The sequence below is a fragment of the Lactuca sativa genome, chromosome 2 (assembly GCF_002870075.4).
Source record: "Lactuca sativa cultivar Salinas chromosome 2, Lsat_Salinas_v11, whole genome shotgun sequence".
Lineage (NCBI taxonomy): Eukaryota > Viridiplantae > Streptophyta > Magnoliopsida > Asterales > Asteraceae > Lactuca > Lactuca sativa.
This window is the reverse complement of record NC_056624.2, coordinates 181,013,496-181,039,274: the sequence shown is the minus strand read 5'-3', so window position 1 is coordinate 181,039,274 and position 25,779 is coordinate 181,013,496. Positions and strand designations below refer to the sequence as shown.

General features: G+C 37.1%; 4 protein-coding genes across 7 annotated transcripts; all 4 read left to right on the top strand.

Annotated features, from left to right (window-relative positions):
• Positions 1-7,340: 7,340 nt before the first annotated feature.
• Positions 7,341-10,262, top strand: LOC111876664 (probable inactive ATP-dependent zinc metalloprotease FTSHI 3, chloroplastic). Its single transcript, XM_023873220.3, has 7 exons — positions 7,341-7,804; positions 7,905-8,000; positions 8,205-8,262; positions 8,349-8,959; positions 9,043-9,366; positions 9,465-9,765; positions 9,844-10,262. The coding sequence occupies exons 1-7, from the start codon at positions 7,640-7,642 to the stop codon at positions 9,984-9,986; spliced, it is 1,698 nt and encodes a 565-aa protein (XP_023728988.1). The 5' UTR covers positions 7,341-7,639; the 3' UTR covers positions 9,987-10,262.
• Positions 10,263-12,424: 2,162 nt separating this feature from the next.
• On the top strand, positions 12,425-14,612 carry LOC111876665 (uncharacterized RNA-binding protein C1827.05c). 3 transcript variants are annotated; one of them, XM_023873221.3, is made up of 9 exons: positions 12,425-12,584; positions 12,707-12,831; positions 13,063-13,177; positions 13,321-13,376; positions 13,686-13,733; positions 13,809-13,906; positions 13,987-14,056; positions 14,155-14,265; positions 14,375-14,612. In XM_023873221.3, exons 2-9 carry the CDS (start codon positions 12,733-12,735, stop codon positions 14,420-14,422), a joined length of 645 nt encoding a protein of 214 aa, XP_023728989.1. In that variant the 5' UTR covers positions 12,425-12,584; positions 12,707-12,732; the 3' UTR covers positions 14,423-14,612. The 3 variants fall into 3 exon arrangements, with proteins under 3 accessions (XP_023728989.1, XP_023728990.1, XP_042755230.1); XM_023873222.2 differs by having other exon boundaries at positions 12,449-12,588; XM_042899296.2 differs by having other exon boundaries at positions 12,496-12,627.
• Positions 14,613-21,651: 7,039 nt separating this feature from the next.
• On the top strand, positions 21,652-23,994 carry LOC111876666 (proline dehydrogenase 2, mitochondrial). 2 transcript variants are annotated; one of them, XM_042899295.2, is made up of 4 exons: positions 21,652-22,430; positions 22,528-23,182; positions 23,344-23,387; positions 23,471-23,609. In XM_042899295.2, the coding sequence occupies exons 1-3, from the start codon at positions 21,852-21,854 to the stop codon at positions 23,361-23,363; spliced, it is 1,254 nt and encodes a 417-aa protein (XP_042755229.1). In that variant the 5' UTR covers positions 21,652-21,851; the 3' UTR covers positions 23,364-23,387; positions 23,471-23,609. The 2 variants fall into 2 exon arrangements, with proteins under 2 accessions (XP_042755229.1, XP_023728991.1); XM_023873223.3 differs by lacking the exon at positions 23,344-23,387 and adding an exon at positions 23,804-23,994 and having other exon boundaries at positions 21,657-22,430; positions 23,471-23,711.
• A 185-nt stretch (positions 23,995-24,179) lies between these two features.
• On the top strand, positions 24,180-25,449 carry LOC111876745 (late embryogenesis abundant protein 2). Its single transcript, XM_023873316.3, has 3 exons — positions 24,180-24,734; positions 24,990-25,058; positions 25,211-25,449. The coding sequence occupies exons 1-3, from the start codon at positions 24,678-24,680 to the stop codon at positions 25,283-25,285; spliced, it is 201 nt and encodes a 66-aa protein (XP_023729084.1). The 5' UTR covers positions 24,180-24,677; the 3' UTR covers positions 25,286-25,449.
• The last annotated feature ends 330 nt before the right edge of the window (positions 25,450-25,779 follow it).

Here is a 25,779-nt window from a genome sequence, read left to right as displayed (position 1 = left end):
TGACTTTGACCAGGACTTTGACTTGGACCAGAGTTGACTTGGTTGACTGTCGGGGGTCAGTTAGACTAAGTGCTGCATTGATATGGATAGCTCAGGAAGCAAGTAGAGCAGGAGTTCAGTGAGTGGTCGGGCAGCAGCTAGTGGGATCATCAGCAAGTTCAGCCAGTGCAGGTGAGTTTCCCTTTGTGTGAATGGGTCTATGGCCACAATGCCGGCCCATGTAGTTATGAGTAGAAGGCCCGGGGGTTAGCCCTAGGCACAGTATGCTAGTTTGATATTCAGGACAAGGTCCAATGATAGCGGGCGGGTGCCCAAGGAATGGTTTATGTGATAGTTTATACTTGTTGTCTGTGTGATACTTGTATGTGCCTGGTAGGGTGGTGAGTGTGGGCGAGGCAAGATCACAGATATACCATTCAGTATCCAGTCGAGAGGACCGAAGGGGAGGCCAGCACCCAGATATGCTAGCCAGTATCCGGTCGAGAGGACCGAAGGGGTAGGTCGGACACCCGGATATGCCTGACAATATGTGTATGTTATGTGATTGTATGGTATGAGGTATGATGGGGGAACTCACTAAGCTTCGTGCTTACGGTTTTCAGTTTTGGTTTCAGGTACTTCCGGAAGCTGATGATGGAGCTCGGGGTGATCGCATGGCACACACCATAGGATTGTCAACCTGGGAATGTTTTACTCTGATAATGAACATTTGTTTTGAAAACTATTACTTTGATTATGTTTTGAATCAATGATTTTACTTGAGTAATGTTTTATTTAAAAGAAATTTTTAGTCTTGAATTTTGGGATGTTACAAGTTGGTATCAAAACCTTGGTTTGAGGGATTCGGACATGCTCTCGAGTGTGTCTGAACTCAAACTGAGGAATTGGTATAAAAGTTTTCAAAACGGAAAGACAGTTATGTAAAAGGGAGTTTTGAGAAAGAAAATGTTTTTAGAAAAGCAAAAAGAATTCTTAAAGAAAAGAGCTTTGAAAAAAAAAAAAGTGGGGGTGTGGTGCATGCAATCAGCCGAGCTCATGTAAGTACCCCAAAATACCCATACAAGTTTATGATTTTATTAGTAGAACAACATGCTAGAATAGGACTAAGGATCTAGGAAGGATGCCTTATGTGCTCGATTATGTGTTTTGCGCTGCATGATAATGCTGATTAGACAGTAGTAGGATAGCCTGTTTAGGTTATGCCTGATGTTATGAGTTGTGCTGCATGCTAGTTCAGATTCTTGCTATGTGGATATGATTGCTTGAGTATGTTGTGGTTAGATTTTCCCCTTGTCTGAATGCTGCTTGCTTTGTGCAATGTGGGATTTTGAGTGATGGGAGTTAGCTATTAGGTGGATACGCCACGTCACATGTGATTAGGGTTGAATAATCTCAGAGTGCTGGGTTTGGCCCTATTTCGCAACTCTCGTTTGAGTCTAACCGTTGTAGGGACGAGTATTTTACTCGAAGGATTATATGAGCCTCGTCACATGTGATGGTATCCAGGTAATGGCTAATTGGCATCACAAGGAGACCTTCAGCAGCTGAGGACTGGCTTGAGTTGAGTCAGAGGTTTCCCTAGGGTTAGCCTAGGATGAGATAGTGCTGGGAGCAGAAGTAGTAGAAAAGGGACCTGGTGGAGTCAAGGCAGTTCTTGAGGAAAGTACGGATAGATGTGGAAGGTAGTATGGGCCCGTACTACTGAATGCAGAGGATCCGTACTCAATTCGGGAAGGGCCGAGACAAGACTGGGAACCTAGTGGTGCGTGTGTTCGGTCTCGCAGCAGTGATAAGTATTCTGATAGCGATTGTGTTACATGTGCAGAATGGTGACATTGTGAGAGATACCAGTGGGCAGTTCAGGTGCCGGAAAGGGATCTGGCTCCGACTCTGGAGTCGGACAGATGGACGATTGGACGAGAAAGTTTATTTCAGCAGAGATTATGCGCAACATCATTGATCAGACTCCTGTGATTTTTGATTCGATTAAGGAGGCTATTGTGGAGCTTTTGGATAGCCGCCTCAGGGCCCTCCGTGCCGAGATTGTAGCAGAGCAGGTGGGGGCTCATCCGGAGCCCGAAACTTGTGGGTCTCTGGGATCCTTCTGGAAGGAGGATCCTACCACTAGCTTTTGTAGATTGGGGTCAAAAGTGAATGGTGCATCATGTTTTCAGGAGGGTCATTTGCAGGATTGGATTGCTGCACAGGTTTCGCGGGCTCTCCAGGAAGAGTTACCGAACACCATTGGGCGTATCACCGATAGAGTGGTCGACGGGATTGAAAGGCGGACCTCAGATGTCCAGGCAATGGGTGAAATGGTCACTATGAACCGTGAACGGGAGATTGGCTCGGATAGTCAGCTAAGGAAGAGGAAGCGGTCTTCCGGTCTAGTTCGGCAGGATGGGCAGTCGGGCACTGTCGTAGTTGGTGTCAGGGGCCCGCAGGGTCGAGATGGTTGCACGAGGGAGAAGGGAGCATGGGCTAGCGTGCGCAGCAAGTCTAAGTGCGGCAGATGCGTATGGAAGGGTCATAGACGCCAAGAATGCACAATATGAGTAGAGTTATGCCATCGTTGTCATCAGCCTGGTCATGTCAGGGCAAATTGCCCCACTCATTGGGAGGAGCAGCCTCAGTATCATCAGAGGCCTCGGAAGGAAGGAGGATTTGGGGGTTCTTCAGAGCAGGATGCGGGTATGAATCCTCCTCTTTCTGTCAGCTTATGTTATGATTATATTGTTATGGTTCTGCATCAATTTTGGTATGAGTATTGTATTAGGGTATGGCTTGCTTGTGATTATGTTATATGCCATCTGCATACCTTGGATATTTGTATGGTAGTTATGGGTTGTGCTTTATTGAAGAAAGTTTCGAAGGATGCAGTAACCGTAGCATGCTTGGGAGGGATTCGGTACGTCTCGCTAGTTCGGAGTGGCATAGTGTTAGAAATGGGTTGGTTAGATCCCTAGCTATGGCGGGCTTGGGTTCCTTAGTAGATTGATTATGGAATGGCAGCAAAGATCAGGATCTCTTTTGAGTATTGAGCAGCAAGAGGTAAGCAGGATCTAAGTGGGGGAGAATCCTCCGAGCGTGCCCAGGTAGGAGCACGCAGACCCAGAATGAGTATGCGGCCACCGAGAAGGAAAATAGGTAGTTCGGCGTTGATGGATTGAGGATTCAGGGCTGGGAGTTTGGGAAACTCCCCATCAGTTAGTGCGCGTGATGGTAATGGTTAGTGCGTAGATGGGAATTCAGGTTGTGGATCGCCCGAAGGACTCGAGGGAGTCGGAATGAGGATCTTGAGAGCTGATGGCACATGGGTGCTTTCGTATTAGCAGTCAGTGGTGGAAGTGTTGTAAGACTACGGGGAAGCTGTAGCATTCATTAGCAGTCAGTGGTGGAAGTGTTGTAAGACTACGGGGCAGCCGTAGCATTCATTAGCAGTCAGTGGTGGAAGTGTTGTAAGACTACGGGGCAGCCGTAGCATTCACTAGCAGTCAGTGGTGGAAGTGTTGTAAGACTACGGGGCAGCCGTAGCATTCACTAGCAGTCAGTGGTGGAAGTGTTGTAAGACTACGGGGCAGCCGTAGCATTCACTAGCAGTTAGCAATGGATGGTGATGTAAGACTACGGGTACGCCGTAACATTCCTTAGTAGATTCGTTAGCGGAGTTGGGGCGAGGCCCTTATCTCCTAGTGATCAGGTAAGGGATCAGGAATGGGTAGTGGATGAGGATGATAGGGAGTTTGCCTGTATAGCCCTAGAGAGGTGAGACCTTGGGAGAGGCCGCTCTAGGATATAGTCGGGTGAGACCCATGGGCAAGGCTCGTGAGTTTTAGCAACACAGGTGGGACCTGGTAAGGACCTTAGTGTCGAGATAGGGGATCGAGGATCCCGGGATTGTGGCGCCGGAATGGCACGATAGATTAAGCAGTGCTAGGTGGTTGAAGTTCTTTCGGAAGTCGCTAAGAGCGACTAAGGGTTGTGTTGGGTCAGCAATCGGTGGGAGCCGGTAAACCAAATATTGATAGCTTGGTAGGGACCAGGGTGGTCTCAGTTCATCCGGAAGTCGGAAGAAGAACAACATAATTGCCAGGTAGCGGCAGTGCGAGTATGCAGTGTATGGTTGAATTCAGTTGGTTGATCGAGAAGTGCTCGGCACCAAGTTTTGGCAGAGAGGAGTGCCAGTGGTTATTGGCATTGATGACCCGTGCGGGTAGTAGCGGGAGTGATGGAGTTGGTGAAGGTTAGGACCTTCACAGCGGCAGAGGAAATAGTTAGTTTGGAGCGTTGCCTTGGGGATGCAAGGAATCGCGCAATGAAACAGGGGGTGAATCCCTATGGGTTCAGTGCAGCATTCAGAGGGTACCAGAAGGATTCTCGGTTGGGTAAGTAGTGCTTCCAGAATGTTCAGGGTCAGGGTTGACCCAGGATTATTGTCTACAAGGATTAATGTTAGTCGGAACGACCTAGCTATGGGCCAGCGAAGGTAGGCAGCGGGTGTTGGAATAATTGGTGGAATATTGAAAGCAGACCGCAGGCGGTGGGCCATAGCAAACTTCGAAGACGAAGTTTAGTTTAAGTGGGGGAGAGTTGTAACACCCAAAGTTTTGAAAGCCAAGAAAGTAAAGGAAATCCTAAATTTAAGGGGGACTCGACGAGTCCAAGGAGGAACTCGGCGAGTCTGAGCGGGATCCGAGTCGAGGAGTAAGTGACCAACTCGGCGAGTCGGCCAAGGCGACTCGGCGAGTAGGGTCTGTGCGAGGAAAATCCTAAATCCGGGACTTGGAGCCTATATAAACGTCTCATTCTTCTTCCTTGGGCTCCTTTACTGCCTCTCCAACCTAGAATTCGAACCTTAAATCGCCATTGTAGCTTATCCAAGCTTTTTGCCTTTGTGTGGGTGATTTGAGGGAAGAAGGAGGGAAGGAATCATTGAGGCTTCAAGGAACTGCAACAAATCCAAAGTTGAAGGACATTTCAGAGCACTTGAAGGTAATAAGTCGCTTCCTTCATCCAGATCTACTTTGGTTATGAGTTTTGGGGCTTTTAAGCCATGTCTAAGATCAATCTCGAGCTTGAGGTCCAGATCTGAGGATGCTACCTCAGATCCATGCTTGTTTTGGTTTAAAATCCCGTAAAGTATCAGCCATTGAGTGGATTATGGAGCCTCTTGGTCTTAAACCTTAGTTTATGGTGCATTTTGCCTAGATCTCCCTATTTACATGTAAAGTTTGCAACTTTACGTGAGGAATAGGCTTGGGAAGGGTAGATCTACAATTTGGAGCCCCTGCATGACTCAAAAGTCCTCTACATGTATGTAGAACCGAATGGACTCGGCGAGTCCTTCGAGTGGACTCGGCGAGTAGCTTGAAGATGAGGAGGAACTCGACGAGTGGGATGAACAACTCGTCGAGTCGGATGAAGATGGACATGAACTCAGCGAGTTGGTTGAAGATTGCCTTGTACTCGGCGAGTCTGTTCTTAGACTCGACGAGTCAGGTCGCGTGGTCCCAAACCCTTCGAGTTAAGACTCGAGTCAGCGAGTCAAGCAAGGACTCAGTGAGTTGGACAGGACAGGAATCGGGAATCAGTAGACTCGGCGAGTCAGGGGCTGACTCGGCGAGTCAAGTCGCGATTGGAAGGACTTTGAGCATGAGAACTCGGCGAGTTAGTAAGTGGACTCGGCGAGTAGGGTTGACCTGGAAGGTTGACTTTGACCAGGACTTTGACTTGGACCAGAGTTGACTTGGTTGACTGTCGAGGGTCAGTTAGACTAAGTGCTGCATTGATATGGATAGCTCAGGAAGCAAGTAGAGCAGGAGTTCAGTGAGTGGTCGGGCAGCAGCTAGTGGGATCATCAGCAAGTTCAGCCAGTGCAGGTGAGTTTCCCTTTGTGTGAATGGGTCTACGACCACAATGCCGACCCATGTAGTTATGAGTAGAAGGCCCGGGGGTTAGCCCTAGGCACAGTATGCTAGTTTGATATTCAGGACAAGGTCCAATGATAGCGGGCGGGTTCCCAAGGAATGGTTTATGTGATAGTTTATACTTGTTGTCTGTGTGATACTTGTATGTGCCTGGTAGGGTGGTGAGTGTGGGCGAGGTCCCGTACGTTACCAATAGCAGAGTGTGGATGGTGTTCCACATCTCATTAGCAGCAGATCAGGGGTGAGGCCCAAGTTAGGGAAAAAGTGAGTGTGGACTGGACCCGTATCTCACTATCAGTAGGAGCATGGACGGGGCTCCCCGACTCATCAGTAGAGTTCGGTTGTTAAGACCGGAGGGTAGTCAGACACCCCAGAAACGTCTGACAGTATGTGATATTATGTTTACATGCTAGCATGATCTGTTAGATGAGTTAGAGGCGGTAGGGGGAGATAGTCCCCCGGACTACCGGTCGATGGGGCCGAAGGGGTGGCCACGCCCAACCATGTTAGACAGATTATGTGATATATGTGTTATGTGGTAGTTATAGGGGGTGAAATAGTCCCCAGTATCCGGTCGAGAGGACCGAAGGGGAGACCAGCACCCAGATATGCTAGACAGTATCCGGTCGAGAGGACCGAAGGGGAGGCCAACACCCAGATATGCTAGCCAGTATCCGGTCGAGAGGACCGTAGGGGAGGCAAGCTCACAGATATACCATTCAGTATCCGGTCGAGAGGACCGAAGGGGAGGCCAGCACCCAGATATGCTAGCCAGTATCCGGTCGAGAGGACCGAAGGGGTAGGTCGGGCACCCGGATATGCCTGACAATATGTGTATGTTATGTGATTGTATGGTATGAGGTATGATGGGGGAACTCACTAAGCTTCGTGCTTACGGTTTTCAGTTTTGGTTTCAGGTACTTCCGAAAGTTGATGATGGAGCTCGGGGTGATCGCATGGCACACACCATAGGATTGTCAACCTGGGAATGTTTTACTCTGATAATGAACATTTGTTTTGAAAACTATTACTTTGATTATGTTTTGAATCAATGATTTTACTTGAGTAATGTTTTATTTAAAAGAAATTTTTAGTCTTGAATTTTGGGTTGTTACATTATATGTTATTTTAATGTATTTGGATTGATCTACAACTTAATTTTATATGTATTTTTAATATTTGAACTCGTAAACATCAAATTCATGATTTATATATGTATATATGTATAAAAAATAGAAAAAAAATAAAAATTATAGAAACCGGTCAAAACAGCGGTCGAACCGATTGAACCGAAAACCAGTCACCATTATCGGTTCAACTAAAAAACTTAGATTTTTAAAACATTGAGTTCAATACTTTCATCAAACTCAAGTGGGCTTTTAGCTAATATTTTGTTCCTGGTCTCGGGCCTTTGGCAGAGGAAATCCGGAAACCAAAAAAAGTGAAAATCAATCGTTCTGATTTTTGTTATTATTTTTTTTAGAGTGATTAACAAACAATCAGACGTTCGTATCAAGTATCAAATGCGATCGATCAGTCTGGAGAGTTGTTAATCCTTAAGCCTCTTTGATTCAGGTTTCAAGTTGGTTCCTGTGCTCGAATTCTCGATCTTTCCTAGTGTAAAACGCATATATTTAACCATACCTTGTAGCGCACGCTACTGTTATTTTATAGCGGCGGCAAAACCTTTGCGCAGAGAACCAAAACCCTCCATGGCGATGAGAAACCTTTTGTTGAAACCCTCGTCGATGATCATTGCCCCAAAACCCACTGAACAGTCTCCTTCTCGATCTAAAAGGTGTTTCTTCTATACTCCGCCAACCTCTCATCGTTTTTCTTCGATGCATGCTTCACTGCCCATCTCTGCACTCGTTAAGGTTTACTCGAAATAGTATTTATTTTTTCTTTAATTTTCAGATGTTGTATCTTGTAATCATGTGCCTCATATATACGATGTTCTTTTTTTTTCCTCGTTAGGAACACAAGGGTTTTAGTGGCAACATGAACTGGGGTGACTTTTTGGGCTCCAGTTTATCGTCTTTTTGGGATGATGCCACGCAAACGGATGAAAAGGTTCATGGATTGCATTTGTATTACTGAATTTTAACTAAATTATTCTTCATGGAATTGCGTTTTGGATTATTTCTGTAGAATTAGTTGCATAATTTTTGGCCAAAACTTGTCCAGATGGTAGTATAATCAGGAGATTTTTATATTTTGCAAGTGTGATTTATATACGTATTGTAACAAAACTGATCATCTTTAACATCTGTGAAGTTCTTATGTCAATGGTCGAAAGAGGATACTACTGTTGCAACAAGAGAGACTGAAGATGGTATGCAACTTCTACTTCTTTCTCAGTCTTCAGTGCATAATTTTCTAGACTTGTGTTTTGCTATGTCTGTTTGTTTTCTATTACAGACACGCAGAAAAGAAAGATTCATAAAACTAAGAGGAGGGCTGCTAGTAAAATAAGTAGAAAGATATACACGGTTATAGTGGGAGCTTCTTTTTGTGCAGTTGTAGCAATTTTCTCTTTTGTCCTACCAAATCAACAAGCACGCCGTTGCATTGTTGTCCCCTACTCAGATCTTGTTGGCAACATTCGTGATGGAAATGTGATTCATGTTCAATTTGTGGAAAATTCCCGTGAAATCTTCTATAACACCAAATCATCAACTGAAACCCCACAAATTGATTCAGTGCCAAAAGGATTATTGAAAGTTTTTGTACCCAAGTGGCAGTTTCGCACAAGAAACGTTGGAGATGAAAAATATGGGCTTATTAAGTTGCTAAAAGATAAAGAAGTCACATATGGTTCAGACCCTGAGCAGTTATCCGGATCAATGAAGAATTTCTTGTTTTTAATGTTACAGTTAGCCCCTTACTGGATCATGGTGTTGATTTCGTGTTATCAGCTCAATGCACAACAAAATCTTGGAAAAATGACTAAAAGAAAACCAAGTAAGAAACAGTCAGTAACTTTCGATGACGTGGAAGGAGTCGATTCTGCCAAAGCTGAACTTCTCGAGGTAAAATTTATTATTTTGTCCCTTGCTGCTTATTGAATTGGATCTGAATTTGATTGATTGATTGATTGTGTGAGGTTTTGTAGATTGTGTCATGCATTAAAGGAGATAGTAAATATATGAAACTCGGGGCGAAATTACCACGAGGGGTACTGCTTGCCGGACCTCCGGGAACCGGAAAAACATTGCTGGCCCGTGCGGTGGCCGGAGAAGCTGACGTGGCGTTTTTCTCGATTGCCGCTAGTGAATTGGTGGAGGTTTTTGTCGGGAAAGGGGCGGCGCGTGTCCGGGATCTTTTTAAGGAGGCGAGAAAAAGTTCACCTTCTATTATTTTTATTGATGAGATCGATGCGGTTGGAGGGCAACGTGGAAGAACTCTGAATTGTGAACGTGACCAAACTCTAAACCAGGTATATAAATAATAAATTTCAATTTTTCGAGGTCAAATACGTAATTAATTATGGAACTTGTTGACTTAAGTATTGTTGATTTGTTTCTGATGTGTTAGCTTTTGACTGAGATGGATGGGTTTGAGAAGGAAGCAAGTGTGGTGGTGATAGCTGCTACAAATCGGGCCGAGTCACTGGACTCAGCTTTGATGAGACCGGGTCGGTTTTCCAGGAAAGTGGTTGTGGGTGTACCGGATGAAGAGGGAAGGCGAAAGATTTTCAATTTATATTTGCGAGAGGTGCCCTTGAATGAGGACAAAAAGGTCATTTGTGACCTTGTTGCTTCGCTTACACCCGGCTTAGTTGGGGCTGATCTTGAAAACATAGCTCATGAATCTGTACTACTTGCTGCTCGCAGAGGTTTGTTCTAATAACAATTTTTTTTTTGGTTGAAGTATTTAGATATGTATCTCTGATTATTTTTGGGTATGTTGTTAGGTGGTGATTTTGTGACCAAGGATGATATTCTTGAAGCTGTTGAGAGGGCCACAACCAAAATTGGTAATGATGACGATTATGGTAATGATAATTATTCCATGGCAGGGTCCGGGGGTGGATCCATGGGTTTTGGAATAATTTAATCATAGAATTTTTTCAAGATAAGATGGGTTATTTGATTATGGTTTTATTAGATTTTGTGTTTTATGGGAGTATATAGGGAGATAGATTGTTTGATTGTTGATTGTTGATTGTTGATTGTTGATTGTTGATAGTGTTAAATCCAACCCAAGTCAGATAAAGTGACGATTCGTTTGCTAATTGTTCGGTTAAGAATTTGTTAGCCTTGGGAATTGTCAGTGTTCACTATTGATAATGCTCTATTCAAATTGGTTTGCTGCTTGATTGTTCGGTTGACACATTGTTTGATACCAAATTGAATTTGAATCCGTATATATGATTGATTGAGTTTCTTCTACTTCAAAAAAATACAAATATTGATCATATCCACAATCTATCAAATTAAGCAAAAAGAAAACTCATATTATGCATGAAAGTCAAAGTTAGAGGAGCCTGGATATAACTGATAAAAATTAAATTTTCTATAAAAACGATGCTTCAACTTTCAAGAAATGGCTTATCATCTGAAAAGATCTAACAGTTTCTTGAACACTGAATTGGGGTTTATTGTTACTGGAGTTGAGGCCGACGAGGCTGGTTTTGACTGCTGCAACACAACATTTTGGGTCCCTTCAATTAATTGTTGCAGATGCCATACAAATGATTCAAATCAAAAGGGTACAAAGATGACCATTCAAAGGTTGATAAAGATGTCTCGGGTGCTAAATTTGATATGGTTATGGGATTTGGATTCAGCGAGGCTAAGAATGGGTTTAGTGCTCCACTACCGCAATTTGTTTAAGAAACCTGTATTTGTAGGTTTGAGATCACTTCTTGATGATCAAGAGAAAGGCAGATATCGACAATTGTACCTTCATAAGGGTAAAACAACCGTGTCACATAGATGAGCTCCGCCATGAGTAACCTACAACTTGTAAAAAGGCAAAGCGAGTAAATCAAAATGAATAGTTAGACATGAAGATAAAAATAAAAAGTCAAATTAGGGGCCTCTAATTCTGAGAACCTACAAAAGAGTCGGACAATACAAAGTAAGTAAAATGTGAGTAGTAAACAACAAAATAGATAAACCAGAACACAAAGATATGAGCACAAAGTATATGTTAAAATATCAATTATGAAACAAAACATACACGAGCGAGGTTACTTATCTATCATGATGTTTAGCCTCCACACCCTCCTATCTAAGGTTAAGTTATTGGAAAGATAAAACCCATCATGTCAAGCCTGACACTATCCTTTCACTTCCTTTGAGGACCTCCCCTCATCCTCTTACCATCAATCATTATTGACTTTACCATTCTTATTGTCGCTGATGGTAGTCTCGTAAGGATATGCCCATACCACCTCAACCATCCCTCCTTTAATTTGTCGGTGATTTGTGCCACCCTAAAGACTTTCTTAAAGCCTCATTTGGTATCCTATCCAATAAAGTTCTATCTCATGTTCACCTCAACATCCTCATCTCTGGTACTTCCATCTTTGTTTCGTGGTCCTTCTTGGTCGACCCACATTCAAATACAAACATCATGACAAACCTAACAACTACTCTATAAACCCCATATAGTTTCCACGAGACTAGGGGTGACAAATCGTGCTATCGTTTCGTGTTTCTGTCATGACACGACAAAGTTTTATGTAACACAAATACGACACAACACGATGTCGTGTTTTTTTAACTAACACGAAAACGAACGAATTAAAAAACGACAAACACGACACGACACGAAAAATATAACATATACTAAACTAGTTTATTTAACGAACACTTTATCAAATATAACACGACAAACATGCAAACACAATAAAAAACTGCTAAATCGTGTCAATTTCGTATCGAATTTTGAACACGAACATGACAAGACACGACATCGTGTTTTTTACAGTTGACACAAACACGAATTCAAATTTCAGTTTCGTCCGAATTTTGTTTCGTGACATGTATTTTTGTCATGTCGTGTCATAAATTGTCACCCCTACACGAGACCTTGTCACACAAAACTCCTAATGCTGCCCTCCATTTTAATCAACTTACTTTTATGCGATTTGTTATCTCCACACGTTCTCCCTAATAAATTATGGAGCCCAAATACTCGATAAGAGTCTCTTCCCCTAAACTTACATAGCCCCCTTCATTATTTGTCTCCCCCATTGAAATTTCATCAAAGCTACTCCGTCTTAACGTTACTAATATATGTAACGATATTTTCGAAACTCATAAACTTAGTCGGTCAAATGTAAATACAAAATAAATTTACAAATATGTATATTTTACAAGTACATCTTTTTATACTCCTGCCTTAATCAAATGTCAAAATAGAATGATCGCAATTGATTCTATGAAATATGTGTAAAAACCAAAAAGGGAAAAAAAAAAAAAAAAAAAATCTTTCGGCAAGTCGGTTACTCGCAAATGAAAATACAGGGTTTTCTTTGAAAATCATTCATAGTCCAGGGTTTATGGAATACTATTTATTATTTATCCAAACCAAATAAATTTTAGGTTACGGGGATTGCAGGTCTCGACATTAGCACTTTCTCTCTGCCTCTCGCCGCCTCTAACCTTCGTCGGACAGCCACCGTCTTCCTTCTTTTCCATTAACGCAAGTATCTACACAACGTTTACATTGTTTTCTTTCTGACACTGTTAGATATCATATCCGCTTGTTTATTTGTTACTTTTCCTTTTATCTCAAAGTTTAATGTTTGTCAAATCGATTTACAGTCACCGAACTTCAGTTGAATTCGAAGATGGGGATGAAGGCGAAAAAGTCCATGATGAAGAAAGTCAAAAAGGGTTCTACCGAGTTGACGGCGTCAGTCCGTAAGGACGAAGCTGCAGATTTCCTGGTGAGTTGTATTATCAAGGCTAATACTTATAATAACGTATAAGAACCATTGCTACCTTCATTCAGATTTGCAGTATTTGTTCCAAAGTTAAATAAAGCTGTGAGTTGTCAGCTCTTCTATGGAGTTTGACCACCCTAAATCAAAACACACCCCATTGTTGATAATTAACCCTTTTTTAGTTCATCTGAAGGTAGTTGTTGATTGATTTGTATTTGTTTGTGTATGAAATAGCCATTAGAGGGTGGTCCAGCACGAAAACTGCCAATCACTGAAAACTCAGATAATAAAGCTACGGTATTGTATATTGGAAGAATCCCTCACGGGTTTTACGAGAATGAAATGGAAGGTAGCTTTTCTTATTTTATTTAATGGCCATTTTAACTTGTGTTCATACACACACAAGCAACTTATACATCTTATGCCTCAAAGGAGCTCTATGGCAATCTATTACAACTTGAAGTTGATTCAATTATTCCACTGTTTATGCAGCTTTCTTCAAACAGTTTGGTGAAATCAGGAAAATTAGGATAGCAAGGAACAAGAAGGTTAGATCTTTAGCTTTTTAACAACATACTTTCATTTATTTGTGTATTATATCATCCCACTTTTCTTTTTTGCCTCTACACCAATATACTTTTAAAATTTTTTCTTATTAACACATTGTATGTTGAAAAATCTACCTAATGATAACGGTGAAAGTTCCTTGTATCTGACTGACATTGCTGTAATTGGATAGATATAGATTTTCAAAGTGTAATAGAAAGAAAAAAAGTAGAATGCTATACTAAACAACTGAAGTAAAGTACATTGGCATATCTTGCATCTTACCCTACCTTTTTTGTCCCTCTTTCCAGACAGGAAAATCTAAGCATTTTGGGTTCCTTCAGTTTGCATCTTCAGAGGTTAAACATAGTCCAATTCATTTGTAAATTCTAATGAGGAGACTTGAACTTACTATCTGTGAAAAATATGTACAGGTTGCAAAGATTGTTGCTGAAACAATGCACAATTACCTCTTGTATGAGCATTTGTTGCAAGTGCAGCTCATCCCTCCAGAACGTGTTCATCCCAAACTGTAAGCAAGCATTTCAATATAACATTCTGGTCAAAGCTGTTGACTTGTTATACTTAGGAACTTGTGTTTATGATTTGTAGGTGGAAAGGTGTTAACCGTTATTACAAACCCTCTGACTGGATCCAAATAGAACGCAAACGCCAGAACAAGGTATAAAATATAATATAATAATTGTCATTTTATTAAGAAACATGTTATTTTGTGTTAGTTGGTTGTTAAGTGTGATGTTATGATGATTGGTTATTTAGGAAAGGACATTTGAGGAGCACAAGAAGTTGGTAGATGGAATCTTGAAAAGGGAGCAGAAAAGGCGGAGGAAGATCGAGGCTGCTGGGATTGATTATGTGTGCCCTGAATTTGTAAGAATTTGATGCTGTTTTGTGGTTTTGGTTGTGTGATTATGTTTATTTATTGATATGGATTATGGATTGTGTTTTAAATTGATGTGTTTGTGAATTTGATGAACAGGTGGGAAGTGAAGTGTCAGCACCCAAGAAGATCAGGTTTGAAGACTAGAGGAAAGTATAGCTTTTATGACCTACATTATATACACTCTTAGATGTTTTGGGGTGTAGTCTAAATTTTGTAATTGCATATGTTGGTTTTTTTGCTCATTAGAAAGTTTTATGTTTGATAAAAAGATTTGATGTTACCATCGTTGAAATTTTATTCTAGTTATAAATGTTGGTTGAAGATTGAATTAGAATGGAATGGCTTAATTTTATCGAATGGGGGAATTGATCAATTACAAGGTAATAGATGGAATCACTTCATTTCTTTCATTTGTTTGTGCAATTTATGTTTATGAATATCTATATGATATCATGTGGTCATAATATATTTCGAAATTATAAAGTTAAATACCATCATTGATAGTATATAGCCATCTGTCATGTTTTAAATGTTTCTATAAAAATGTAATTAATCACTTTTTAGCCGTATCCTCTTTTAATGAATGAAAGTTTTTTTGCCATATGTTAATCTTCTCATTCATTTTGACACTTGCCATTTTGTAAGAATTTTAAAAATTTTATTTTTCCACTTGTAATTTTTTAAGGATTTCTATTTTCTTAAAAACAAAATTCCATAAAATTGTAATGGGTTCTATAAAGAAATAAAATCATCTTATTAATTTAGTAATAAATTATCATAAATAATTCAAACAATTTAGTTTCGTTTGCAGATTTATTAGATTATGTTATGTAAAGTATTACATTATAAAATATTTCATATTTATATATTTATATTAAAATTTTATTTTTAATAAATCCATGTAATACACGGGTCTTACACCTAGTAGTTAATATTAGTTGCATGTCCAATTTGATGGAGAAAAACATATTTCATAATGTCCGACTCAACTTTTAGAAGATGCTTTTCCAAGTCGATTGATGAAAATAAAGTAGGAATGAATTTATGTTTGTTGAAGCAATTTGATCTTTTGTTATGAGATTCCAGTATTACTTTTACGTACATGTAATTCGGATCACAATGGTTTTTTGGAGAAAGGTTTCAAAACCTAATGGGTTTCTTGGATAATTCGGATTTCAGATGTTACTTTAATATTGATGATTGATTAATATAAAATATAGTTTTATTAGTTACTTTTTCAAGAATGGTAATGATTTTTATGTATAAAATAAAAATAATGTTTAAAAAGAAAGACCTATATTAGCAGGATGATCATGATCATATATATATATTACCAGGATGATCATGATCATATAGAATGTGGCTAACCTACAATCATTTGAAAACGTAACCATCCAAGACCACTAAAACTGTACAAAATCGTCTTTTTTTCACGATTCATTTAGGGGTTTGGATCATAGATTATGACGAAAAAGGGAATGTAATTGTTGAGTCTTTTCACAATTTTTGTTTATTTAAAATAAATGTGATTCTGCTTAAGTTTTATATCATATTAGTGGCGTAGTCATAATAAGCTTAATGAACGAGTGGCCAAGATTTACATTCATCCAGTACACATATGTTGAAAATGACATATCATCTCAAAAGGGAGCCTTGTCTACATCAAGTTGTATCATGCATTCCGTGACGCTTCTCCCAAAACGGCTTATCCCTTGCGGTTTTGGAGTTTATTAGTCTCCTATTTTTTTTATCACAACATTTACCCTAATGACAATAGTGAACCTTATTTTGTATTTGTAAGACAATACTGTTATAATTAGGGAGATTTTTTAAAATTAAATGTTTTAATAAAAACAAAGGAATGAATGTTCATTATTATTTCTTGTACATAACTCTATGATTCATTGATCATATATGATTAGGACCATAAACAAACGGAACGAACATGACCGGTCCTGAGGAATTAAATATCCTCAAAGACCCAGAACGAGCAAGAAAAAAAATGTCCTTATCGTTATTATAAATTTCTATTTTTAAATAAATATATAATAAAAAAAATTGGGCTTAGGGGCTTGCTCATGTTCATTCGTTTAAGTTAACCGAAAAAATAAACAAATACGGACGGATAAACGAACAAATTTTTTTGTTCATGGTCGTTCATTTAATAAATTACAGTGTTAATGTTTGTTCGTTTATATTTGTGAACATGTTAAATGAACATAAATAAACAAAGATAAACACACACACACACACACACACACACATATATATATATATATATATATATATATATATATATATATATATATAAGTAGGTGCATGCGAAAAAATAAATATCTTACGAAAACGCGAGAACAGATTTTATCTTATAAAAATCAAACACATTTACTATAAGAAAATAAATTTATTAGCAATAATTTAAAGATAGTAAGTTTACATTAGATGGTGTTATGATAATACAGATTTAAAGCGGATTTAATAATTAATTTTTTCACGTTCTTAATCATTTTTTTCATGTTTTTATAATAAAAATGTTAAAAAATCATATTTTGCTAATATGAAACAATTTCTTATCTATCATCGATTATCATCATGTATTTCAAAGTTTGGATGAATTATTTTCCAAAATATAATGTTGAGGTGACGCAATATCATAGGTTTTTCTTGTTTTCGCGTTTTCGCAAATTATTTGCATTTTCGCATTAACCCTTCCATATATATATATATATATATATATATATATATATATATATATATATATATATATATATATATATATATATATATATAACATAAATGAACATATAATATAATAATGTAATCAAACATAATTAAACATATATGAACATAAAAAGAAACTTATATGAACGGACATAAATGAACGTAAAGGAACAATATAAACGAACGTTCATGAACATAATTGAATGAATGAGATCATTGTTCATGTTTGTTTGTTTCACTAAACGAACGAGAATTTGTGTTCATGTTCGTTCATTTATTAAATAAACGAACTTTCCGCCGAACGGTTCACAAACATTTCGTTGAACGTTTAATTTATTTACATCCTTAGCCTTAGATATGATTAACAACACGTTTAGTTATAATCATAACAATTTATCTTTTTGATACAGTGGTGTAGGGTGTTACATAGATTAAAATATACTTTGAATAATTTTTAATTAAGTTGTTTGGTCGATATTTATTAACTAAACTTTTGGATTATACACATTTTATCAATAAAAGAATTTAACCCAAATCAATTATTTTTTTCAATAAATCAATCGGATTCGTCACAAATATTGGAGCTGAGCTTCTCCGCCCAACCTTTATTTTTATATAGAAACAACGCCATTCATTACAACCGATCTCGAAACCGAACACTATTCTTATATTAATGAAAAAAATAATAGCCTCCATATTTGGTGCACTATTTCATAGAATTATTTATTTATTTTTTTTGTATTAATATTATAAATTTTTATTGATTTTTTTTAATTCGCAATGATTATCATTCATCATATTAGAATTTATAATATTGTAATATATTTTCTTGCAGTTTGAGTGAAAAAAATGCAAAGTTTTATACAAAAATAACAATCTTAGTCATAGGGTTGAACTTGGTTTAATATATAGAGTATGTCTGAAAAAGAAAAAGTATAAGTTGAAGTTTTTTTTTTTTTTTTTTTTTTTTTTTTTTTTTTTTTTTTTTTTGTAAGTTTTAGTTTTTGTGTTAAAAGTCGTATTAAAACTTACATAATAACATATTTGAACAAAGATACATGATTTTCTTAAGAACAAAATAGTATACTACTTGAAAATAAATTTTGAGTTACGAATTTTTTGTATTACAAATGATTTTTTTTTTTTTTTTTTAAATTTTAGTTTAAGAAAAGGGTAAATTACACGAATTGTCCCTCATGCAAGTGCTAAAATGCACGTTGAGTCCCTATTTTCAAAAATTAACTCGTACCGTTCCTTGTTTGATTAAAAGTTGCACATGTCATCCCTCCGGATATACAAAAATTATTTTACCCTTGATAATTTCTTTTTTAATTTTCTTCTATTTGTTTATAAACTTCATATTAAAAGAAAAAAAAATAAAATAAATATTCATACTCAACACGCCCACCCTTCCCCTTCCTTTTCCCCAAATCCGTCTTCCCCATTTTCACTATGTCCTCTTCCTCACCATTGAATCCAACAACCTATTTCTCATCTATTTAGTCTCCACCGATCATCTGCGTGTGGTATTTAGAGTGTGTGTGGAGCTTTTGGGGCTACCACCACCTCATTCTTCCTCATTTGACACCGCCTAGGGTTTTCACTACAAGTCAGAACCACCACCAACATACCTGCAACTTGCTGTTCTAACTTTGCGTGTTTATCCCCAAAGTAAGTCTTGACACAGACACCGCCTTCTTCTTCTCCCTCCAATCAATCACCAGATACGTCTTCTTCTTCATGATCTTGATTCAATCGACAATCGTCAACAAGAAAAATTAAAATCGCACTTTTTTCTTCTTTTCTTTCCTTAATCGAGAAATCACCCATGTACATATCAAGAATATAGCATCCCTCGCTAATGTGTGTGTTGTTTTTCCCAATGAAGCAGATAACGATTGGAGGGTAGGGGTAAGAAATTGATGAACATGGGATTTCTCTTTTCCTTTTGTTTTTGTTTGTGTGTTAACACGATTTGCATAAAGGTGCTGGCTTGGTAGGGTTGTGATGGTTAAGCTTGTGGTTGGATGTGATTACAGAAAGAAAAGGAGGTGACAATGGCTGAATATGTGTAGGTGTTGACATTGGTTGTTGGTGGGTGGATATAAGGTTGGTTGTACTGGTATTGAATTTTGGGTGAGGATGAAGATCTCTCGTTATTTGTGGTTTATAGATGGAGAATGGTTGTTTTGGTATATATTTTGAACGACGGTGGTGACGGTCCCGCGTGATGATTTCCAGTCAGTAAATTTAGGGGAGAAAGGGTTGAGAAGGAGGGGGAGGGGGTTGGGGTTAGGGTTTTTTATTTTATTTTGTATATTATAAAATTGTAAAAAAACAAAATAAATAAAATAAATAAATAAAAAGGATAGAATAGTCATTTCATGTTTCATAAGGGATCAAACGTGTAAATTTAAATTAACAAGGGATGACATGTGTAACTTTTGACCAAACAAGGGATGATCCAAGTTAAATTTTAAAAATAAAGAGTGAACCTGCATTTTATTAGGATTTGTGTGATCTACTAAAAAAACTAAAAATTGAAGCAAGCTAGTTCTCAAACATTCTCACTAAGTTTGTGGGTCCAATTGTACGTTGTACGTCATGATTCTCCTACTCATATGCACGTCATTCCGGCATGGCTGAGGTCCCATTTTGGCATTTTTCTCCGATTGTCTCTCCTAAAATAAGTTGTTACATTTTTTTCGTATACAAACAATTTTAATGTAAGGTATTTAAAAAAAACTTAATATTTTCCAAACAGTTTCATTATAGAATTATTTATATGTTAAAACTTAAAATATTTAACGTTATCATATGTTCTAAGACTGATTATGATTCAGCCGCGAATATACATTTTTCACTCAAATTTTCGTTGTAAAATAAATATTTTGTTACTTTTCTTACTAAAGATTCACAAAATAATTATAGAACGCGTGCATGGATATGTTCAAAATTAAAATGAAGCAATAAACATCCAATACTTTAAAATGTGATATTTAAAACATGCACGGTATATAAAAGTAACATTGGAGCTATATGATTAAGAGTAGTTTTGAGAGAATTTCTAGCTTTTTTTTTTTTTTTTTTTTTTTTTTTTTGTAAAATGAAGGAAAAAGACAAAAATGAGGGTTTTTATACACCTAATATGTGGAGGTCTTCACGGATGATATTTTTAAAATGGGCTAATTTATCTAAGAAAATTATCAAAACCATGTCGTTTTTATGATTTCAGAGATGGTGACGGACCATTTTTATATATATATATATCATCTACAAAAATGATGGTTATTTAGGTAATCATACTTTAAATCTTAAAAAATAGTAATACCAAATGAAATTAAACATAATATCTTTTTCTCTTATAAAATGTTTATTTGTTCAATTTAATATTTTAAGATTTTCTTTTGATTTTGTTACTTTTCATTTTATTCAAAGCAACGGTTCAAAAGTTTTAATATGTCAACATCACACCTAAAGTCGTACATGTTATGAGACTCGGCCAAGCGGATTCATTTATTCTTGTTATTTATAATTTTTATTCATTAAATAAATCCAATGAATTATTCTTGTATATACGTTAATATGTGTTGGATATGTAATCTAGTAGAGTGTAAAGTTATAGCAGATGTAATCTATTACAAAGTACAGTTATAGTAGATGAACTTAACTTTAATTTTTTTTTTGAGGAATGTGCATTCAAAAACCGTAATGGGTACTTTTCATTAGGAATGTTTGTTTGGATGGATCGGTTTGATCCGATCCAATCAAGTAAATCCAAATTGATTTCGGTTTTTAAAACATGAATCCGAATTGTCCAAACTAAATTCAAATCCAATCCGATCCGATCCGATTACAATTCGGATGGATCGGTTTTTTAAAATTCGGTTTTCAAAACCGAAACATTTTAAAACGACATATAATTATAATATTACCCAACTTTACACAAGAAGCAAAAACAAATAATTTAGTTGTGATTTGAAATTAATAAATAACTAATAAAAAGATATATATTATAGTTAAATCTTTTATAGATACAAAATTTTTGAGAGAAATTGAATATTAATGTTTTTTTTATCGGGTGAAACATTTAGAACCTATTTGAAAAAATAAATTACAAAATTAATAAATAACTATATATATATATATATATATATATATATATATATATATATATAATAAATAGATAAATAATAAATCTTTATTCGGTTTTTTTGGACTATTCGGTTCTTATTTTATAAACCAAAACCAATCTGAAATCCAAAATAATAATTCGGTTTTGTTGAAAACCAATCCAAAAAACCGAATATCCGAACCAAATACTCCAATCCAAATTGTCCAATTGGATAATTCGGTTTTATCCGAATAGTGAACAGCCCTACTTTTCATCCTTTATATGCCTTATCAAATCTTCAAATTACCAACTTAATAAACTAATAAACAAATGGTAATTATTTATTAACAGTTACTATTTGGTCCCTACTCTTTGACCATAGTGATATATAATCCCCAAAACATAAAATTCATCGCAGTAATTTATTTAATATGGTCCCTCTAGTTGGACCTTTCGTCTCATTTAATTTCGATGACATGATAATTCACCATTTAACGATAAAACTCTAGAATAACAACGATGTTAAGATTATCATCGTACCTTAGTGTATAATGGGATAATCTCCATCCTGAACCACCAAACTCTTGAATATAAATACACCTCACTAGCTTCAACACGCTCATCGCAATTTCGCAGGAGTTGCTTCTTTGCATACAACAAATTCGTCTGAATCTTGCAACTTTCTACGGTTTATAAACAGCCTCCACCACCACCGTTGCCGTTGCCATCATCCCGTTGATGGCTATGACCACAAATGGCATCTCTTCCAAATTGATCCCATCTTTCCTTCGCTGTCTTAACTCGTCTTCTCCCTCTTTCACCACCCCCCGTTTCCGTTTTGCTCAGAGAACAACGATTAACACGGCAACCACCACCATCTTCGCACCTCCAGCACAGCCGGAACAAAGCACCATCGACAACTCCAATGACGACTGTGTTTATAATTTTGAAGACACCAAACGCCTTTTCTCATCCGTTAAGACTGGTAAACTTATACGATCAGCGGCGAACCTTAGCATGGCTTCGGTGGAGCCGGTAGTGGATTTGGGGATGTGGGTGATGGGTTCTAGGTTAATGCAGATGGGTTTGTTAAGAGAGGCTGTGTTAGGTGGAATCAAGCATACGGTTTATGAGCACTTTGTTGCCGGTTCCGACGCCGGTGAGGCTGGTCGAACTGTGAAGAAATTATGGGAGTCCGGGTTAAGAGGGATGTTGGATTATGGTCTGGAGCATGCAGTTGATAATGAATCGTGTGATAAAAACGCTCAACAGTTCATCAAAACTGTTGAATCAACCCAATCTCTTCCTCCATCTTCTGTAAGTCTTCTGTAATTTGCATCCATCACATTCACATCAATGAATCTATCTTGTTTATTTTCTGAGACTATATATCTACTGATCCTATGAACAACAGGTTAGTTTTGTAGTCGTGAAGATCACAGCTATCTGCCCAATCTCTTTGCTAAAGAGAGTGAGTGATCTACTTAGATGGGAATACAAACACAAGAATTCATCTTCGTTTGTGCTCCCATGGAAGCTAAAAACCCTTCCCATATTTGTCGAATGCAGTCCTTTTTACCACACACTAACAAAACCCTCCCCTTTGACCATGGCAGAAGAGCTTGATCTTGAACTAGCTCAACAAAGACTAACCACCATATGTAATAAAGCCATTGAAAGCAACGTGCCTGTAGTCATTGATGCAGAGGATACTTCTATCCAACCAGGGATCGATTACTTCACATATTCAGCGGCAATCATGTACAACAAAGGTCAAAAGCCCTTGATTTCCGGGACCATTCAAGCATATTTGAAGGACGCCGGGCAGAGGTTGTTCCAGACAAAAAAAGCCGCCGATAAATTGGAACTGCCGATAGGGTTTAAGCTAGTAAGAGGAGCTTATATGTCTAGCGAAAGGAAATTGGCTAATTCTCTTGGTGTTGAGTCTCCTATTCACAATAGCATCAACGAGACACACCGTTGTTTCAATGATTGTGCTTCGTTCATGGTAGACGAGCTTTCTAATGGCCCTGGTGGGCTCATTCTTGCCACTCATAATCTTGAATCAGGTAAAAGTTCGAAACTTTACGTCGTTCATCATCTGGGTTGCTTTCCATTTTCCATATTTGTTTAAATTCTTTTAAAAAAAGGTTCTACTTTTTATGTTCTTGAAGTTTGAATCAGGATATAGATGTAGTAAACCAAATTTGATAAATGTATTGTGAATCAGGAGTATACTACTCAGGGTAATACTGATTATGAAAACCGAACGAGGTATCTCTTGAGACAAAATCCACGATCTTTAACACGATCGATATAGCTTCAAACTGAGTTTGTGTTATGAATGATCCTAACAGGGAAACTGGCCGCACGAAAGGCAGGTGGTTTGGGGATTGGTAGAGAAAGCGATAAGCTGGAGTTTGCTTCACTTTACGGGATGGCGGATGCAATGAGTTTTGGATTGAGAAATTCAGGGTTTAAGGTGAGCAAGTACTTGCCATTTGGGCCTGTTGATAAGATCATGCCTTACCTTTTGCGACGAGCTGAAGAGAACAAAGGGCTACTTTCATCTTCATACCTCGATAGACACCTCATGATGTAAGAAACTCGTACTCTGCCTAGACCTGTGCATATAAATACTTGTTTCTTGATGTGTCGTTTTGATTACTGTACTGATGGTGTTTATGCAGGAAAGAGTTGAAGAGGAGAGTGAAAGCTTGTGTTGGCCAAGTCCCAATGGTTGGCAGAAAAAGAGAGAGGCCCATGGTTTAAGTTGAAGTGCAGAAAACATGAGCTTGATGATCCTTTTGCTTCTAGACCTTATTAACATGCTTTTTTCAAGGATGTATATAAATCAATAGAAGCATGGTGTTTATTTGAAGATATGGCTTTCAAAATGCATTAAATTTTATAATTTTATAGAGTTGAATGGAATATCAAATGAATGATTAATTTTGATTTAAAATAACTCTATTAATTTTTTCAACAATACATTAAATTTTATAAAGTTTTAATGAAACATTATCAAAATTAATTTATAAATTTATTTAAGAATTTAAAAACTTTTTTTCCTATTAAATCAATCTTGAATAATGTAAAAGTTATATCAATGTGTCATTTCGTTTCTTCCAAATTGAACTTGTCACATCGTTAAGCTCTACCTTTGAATTCTCTATTAGTATTAAATTATCCATTGTCCATGTGCTAATAAAAATGATTTTTCATTATTTGCGTTGAAGAAAATAAAATATGAGAAAAAGATGCTCTAAAATGTCTAGCTAGGAACTGATTTAGGCAAATGTATATATTGATGGGTTTATCCAAGATAAGGCATAGCTGGAGATCTGTCAACTAGAGATCCATTTTGAACGAGAGATTGTCTAAGAAGGAGAAACTTAGGTGGTCGAGAGCCATATACGCCACCAAATTATGACATGCGACTAAAATATTTGAAATTATATATAACTTGTCTCCTACAACAACAACATATACAACAGCAACAGATTCATCAAAAGCCTGAAATTTCCTGATTATTTTTGCAATCCTAAAGAAAACTAATTAAACATGGATAAATCTCAGAAAGCAGAGTACAATGCTGGCCAAATTGCAGGCCAGACACAGGTAAACTTTAATTACCTGATCGATAACAATTGTTATACTAGCTATATATGCATGATGCAAGTCATCTTGTTGATGTTGATATATATTATGCATGCAACGAATCGATCAATAAGCATCAATCACAAAAAGTATTGAATTTTGTTTTTGCCTTGACGAAAGAACCATTTTCTGATTTACATCAAATTTTATAATTAATTTGTTTGTTATTCCATAAAATCATATGATGGATGATTCAGTAGTACTTCATGTTTTCAGGAGAAGGCTAGCAATTTGGTCGAAAAGGCTCAAGATAAAGCCCAATCTGCAAAGGACAGCATGCAAGAGGTTTGTGTTTGTGGTTGTGGGTGTAGAGCTGTATATAGATTAGATGGTTGAAAAGAATTAATTAAAATTTAATAGACACGTAAAAATTGCAAAATAAGTCCAAAATGCGTGCATATATGGTTTTTTAATTAGCATGTTATTGTTATGTACAGGGTGGTCAACAGATGAAGGCCAAAGCACAAGGAGTCGCGGAGGGAGCCAAGGATGCCGTTGGTGCTAACAAATAAACAACATCATCGATGGATCTTCTATTTCTATTTCTCTTTTTTTTTTCATCTATCTATCTATGGGGCTATGATTTACATACATGTTTTTTACATGAAGTTTGTATATTAAGATTTGATAAATTCTATGGTTACCTCACTTTTGAAATTTAAAAAAGAAAAAAAAAAAAAAAAAAAAAAAAAAAAAAAAAAAAAAAAAAACCTATACTTTTTACTCTTCTTTTGACATTGAAACTTAAATAATTCGTTTCATTAACGCTATAACAAAATTGATTATAATGAGGTCAAACAAAATGACACATTTGTCATTTTAACCAATTTTGCGAGACTTTCATGCAAATTCACAAAACCTCTCCTTATTTGTATATGGTAATATTAGTTTTGGTCATTATATAGACAGCTATGTTTGGCACAACTTGTATGTTTGGCACAAATGGTTTTAACTTGTCATATTTTTTAATTTGTTATGTTTTTCGGATCAAAAAGTAGTTTACAAA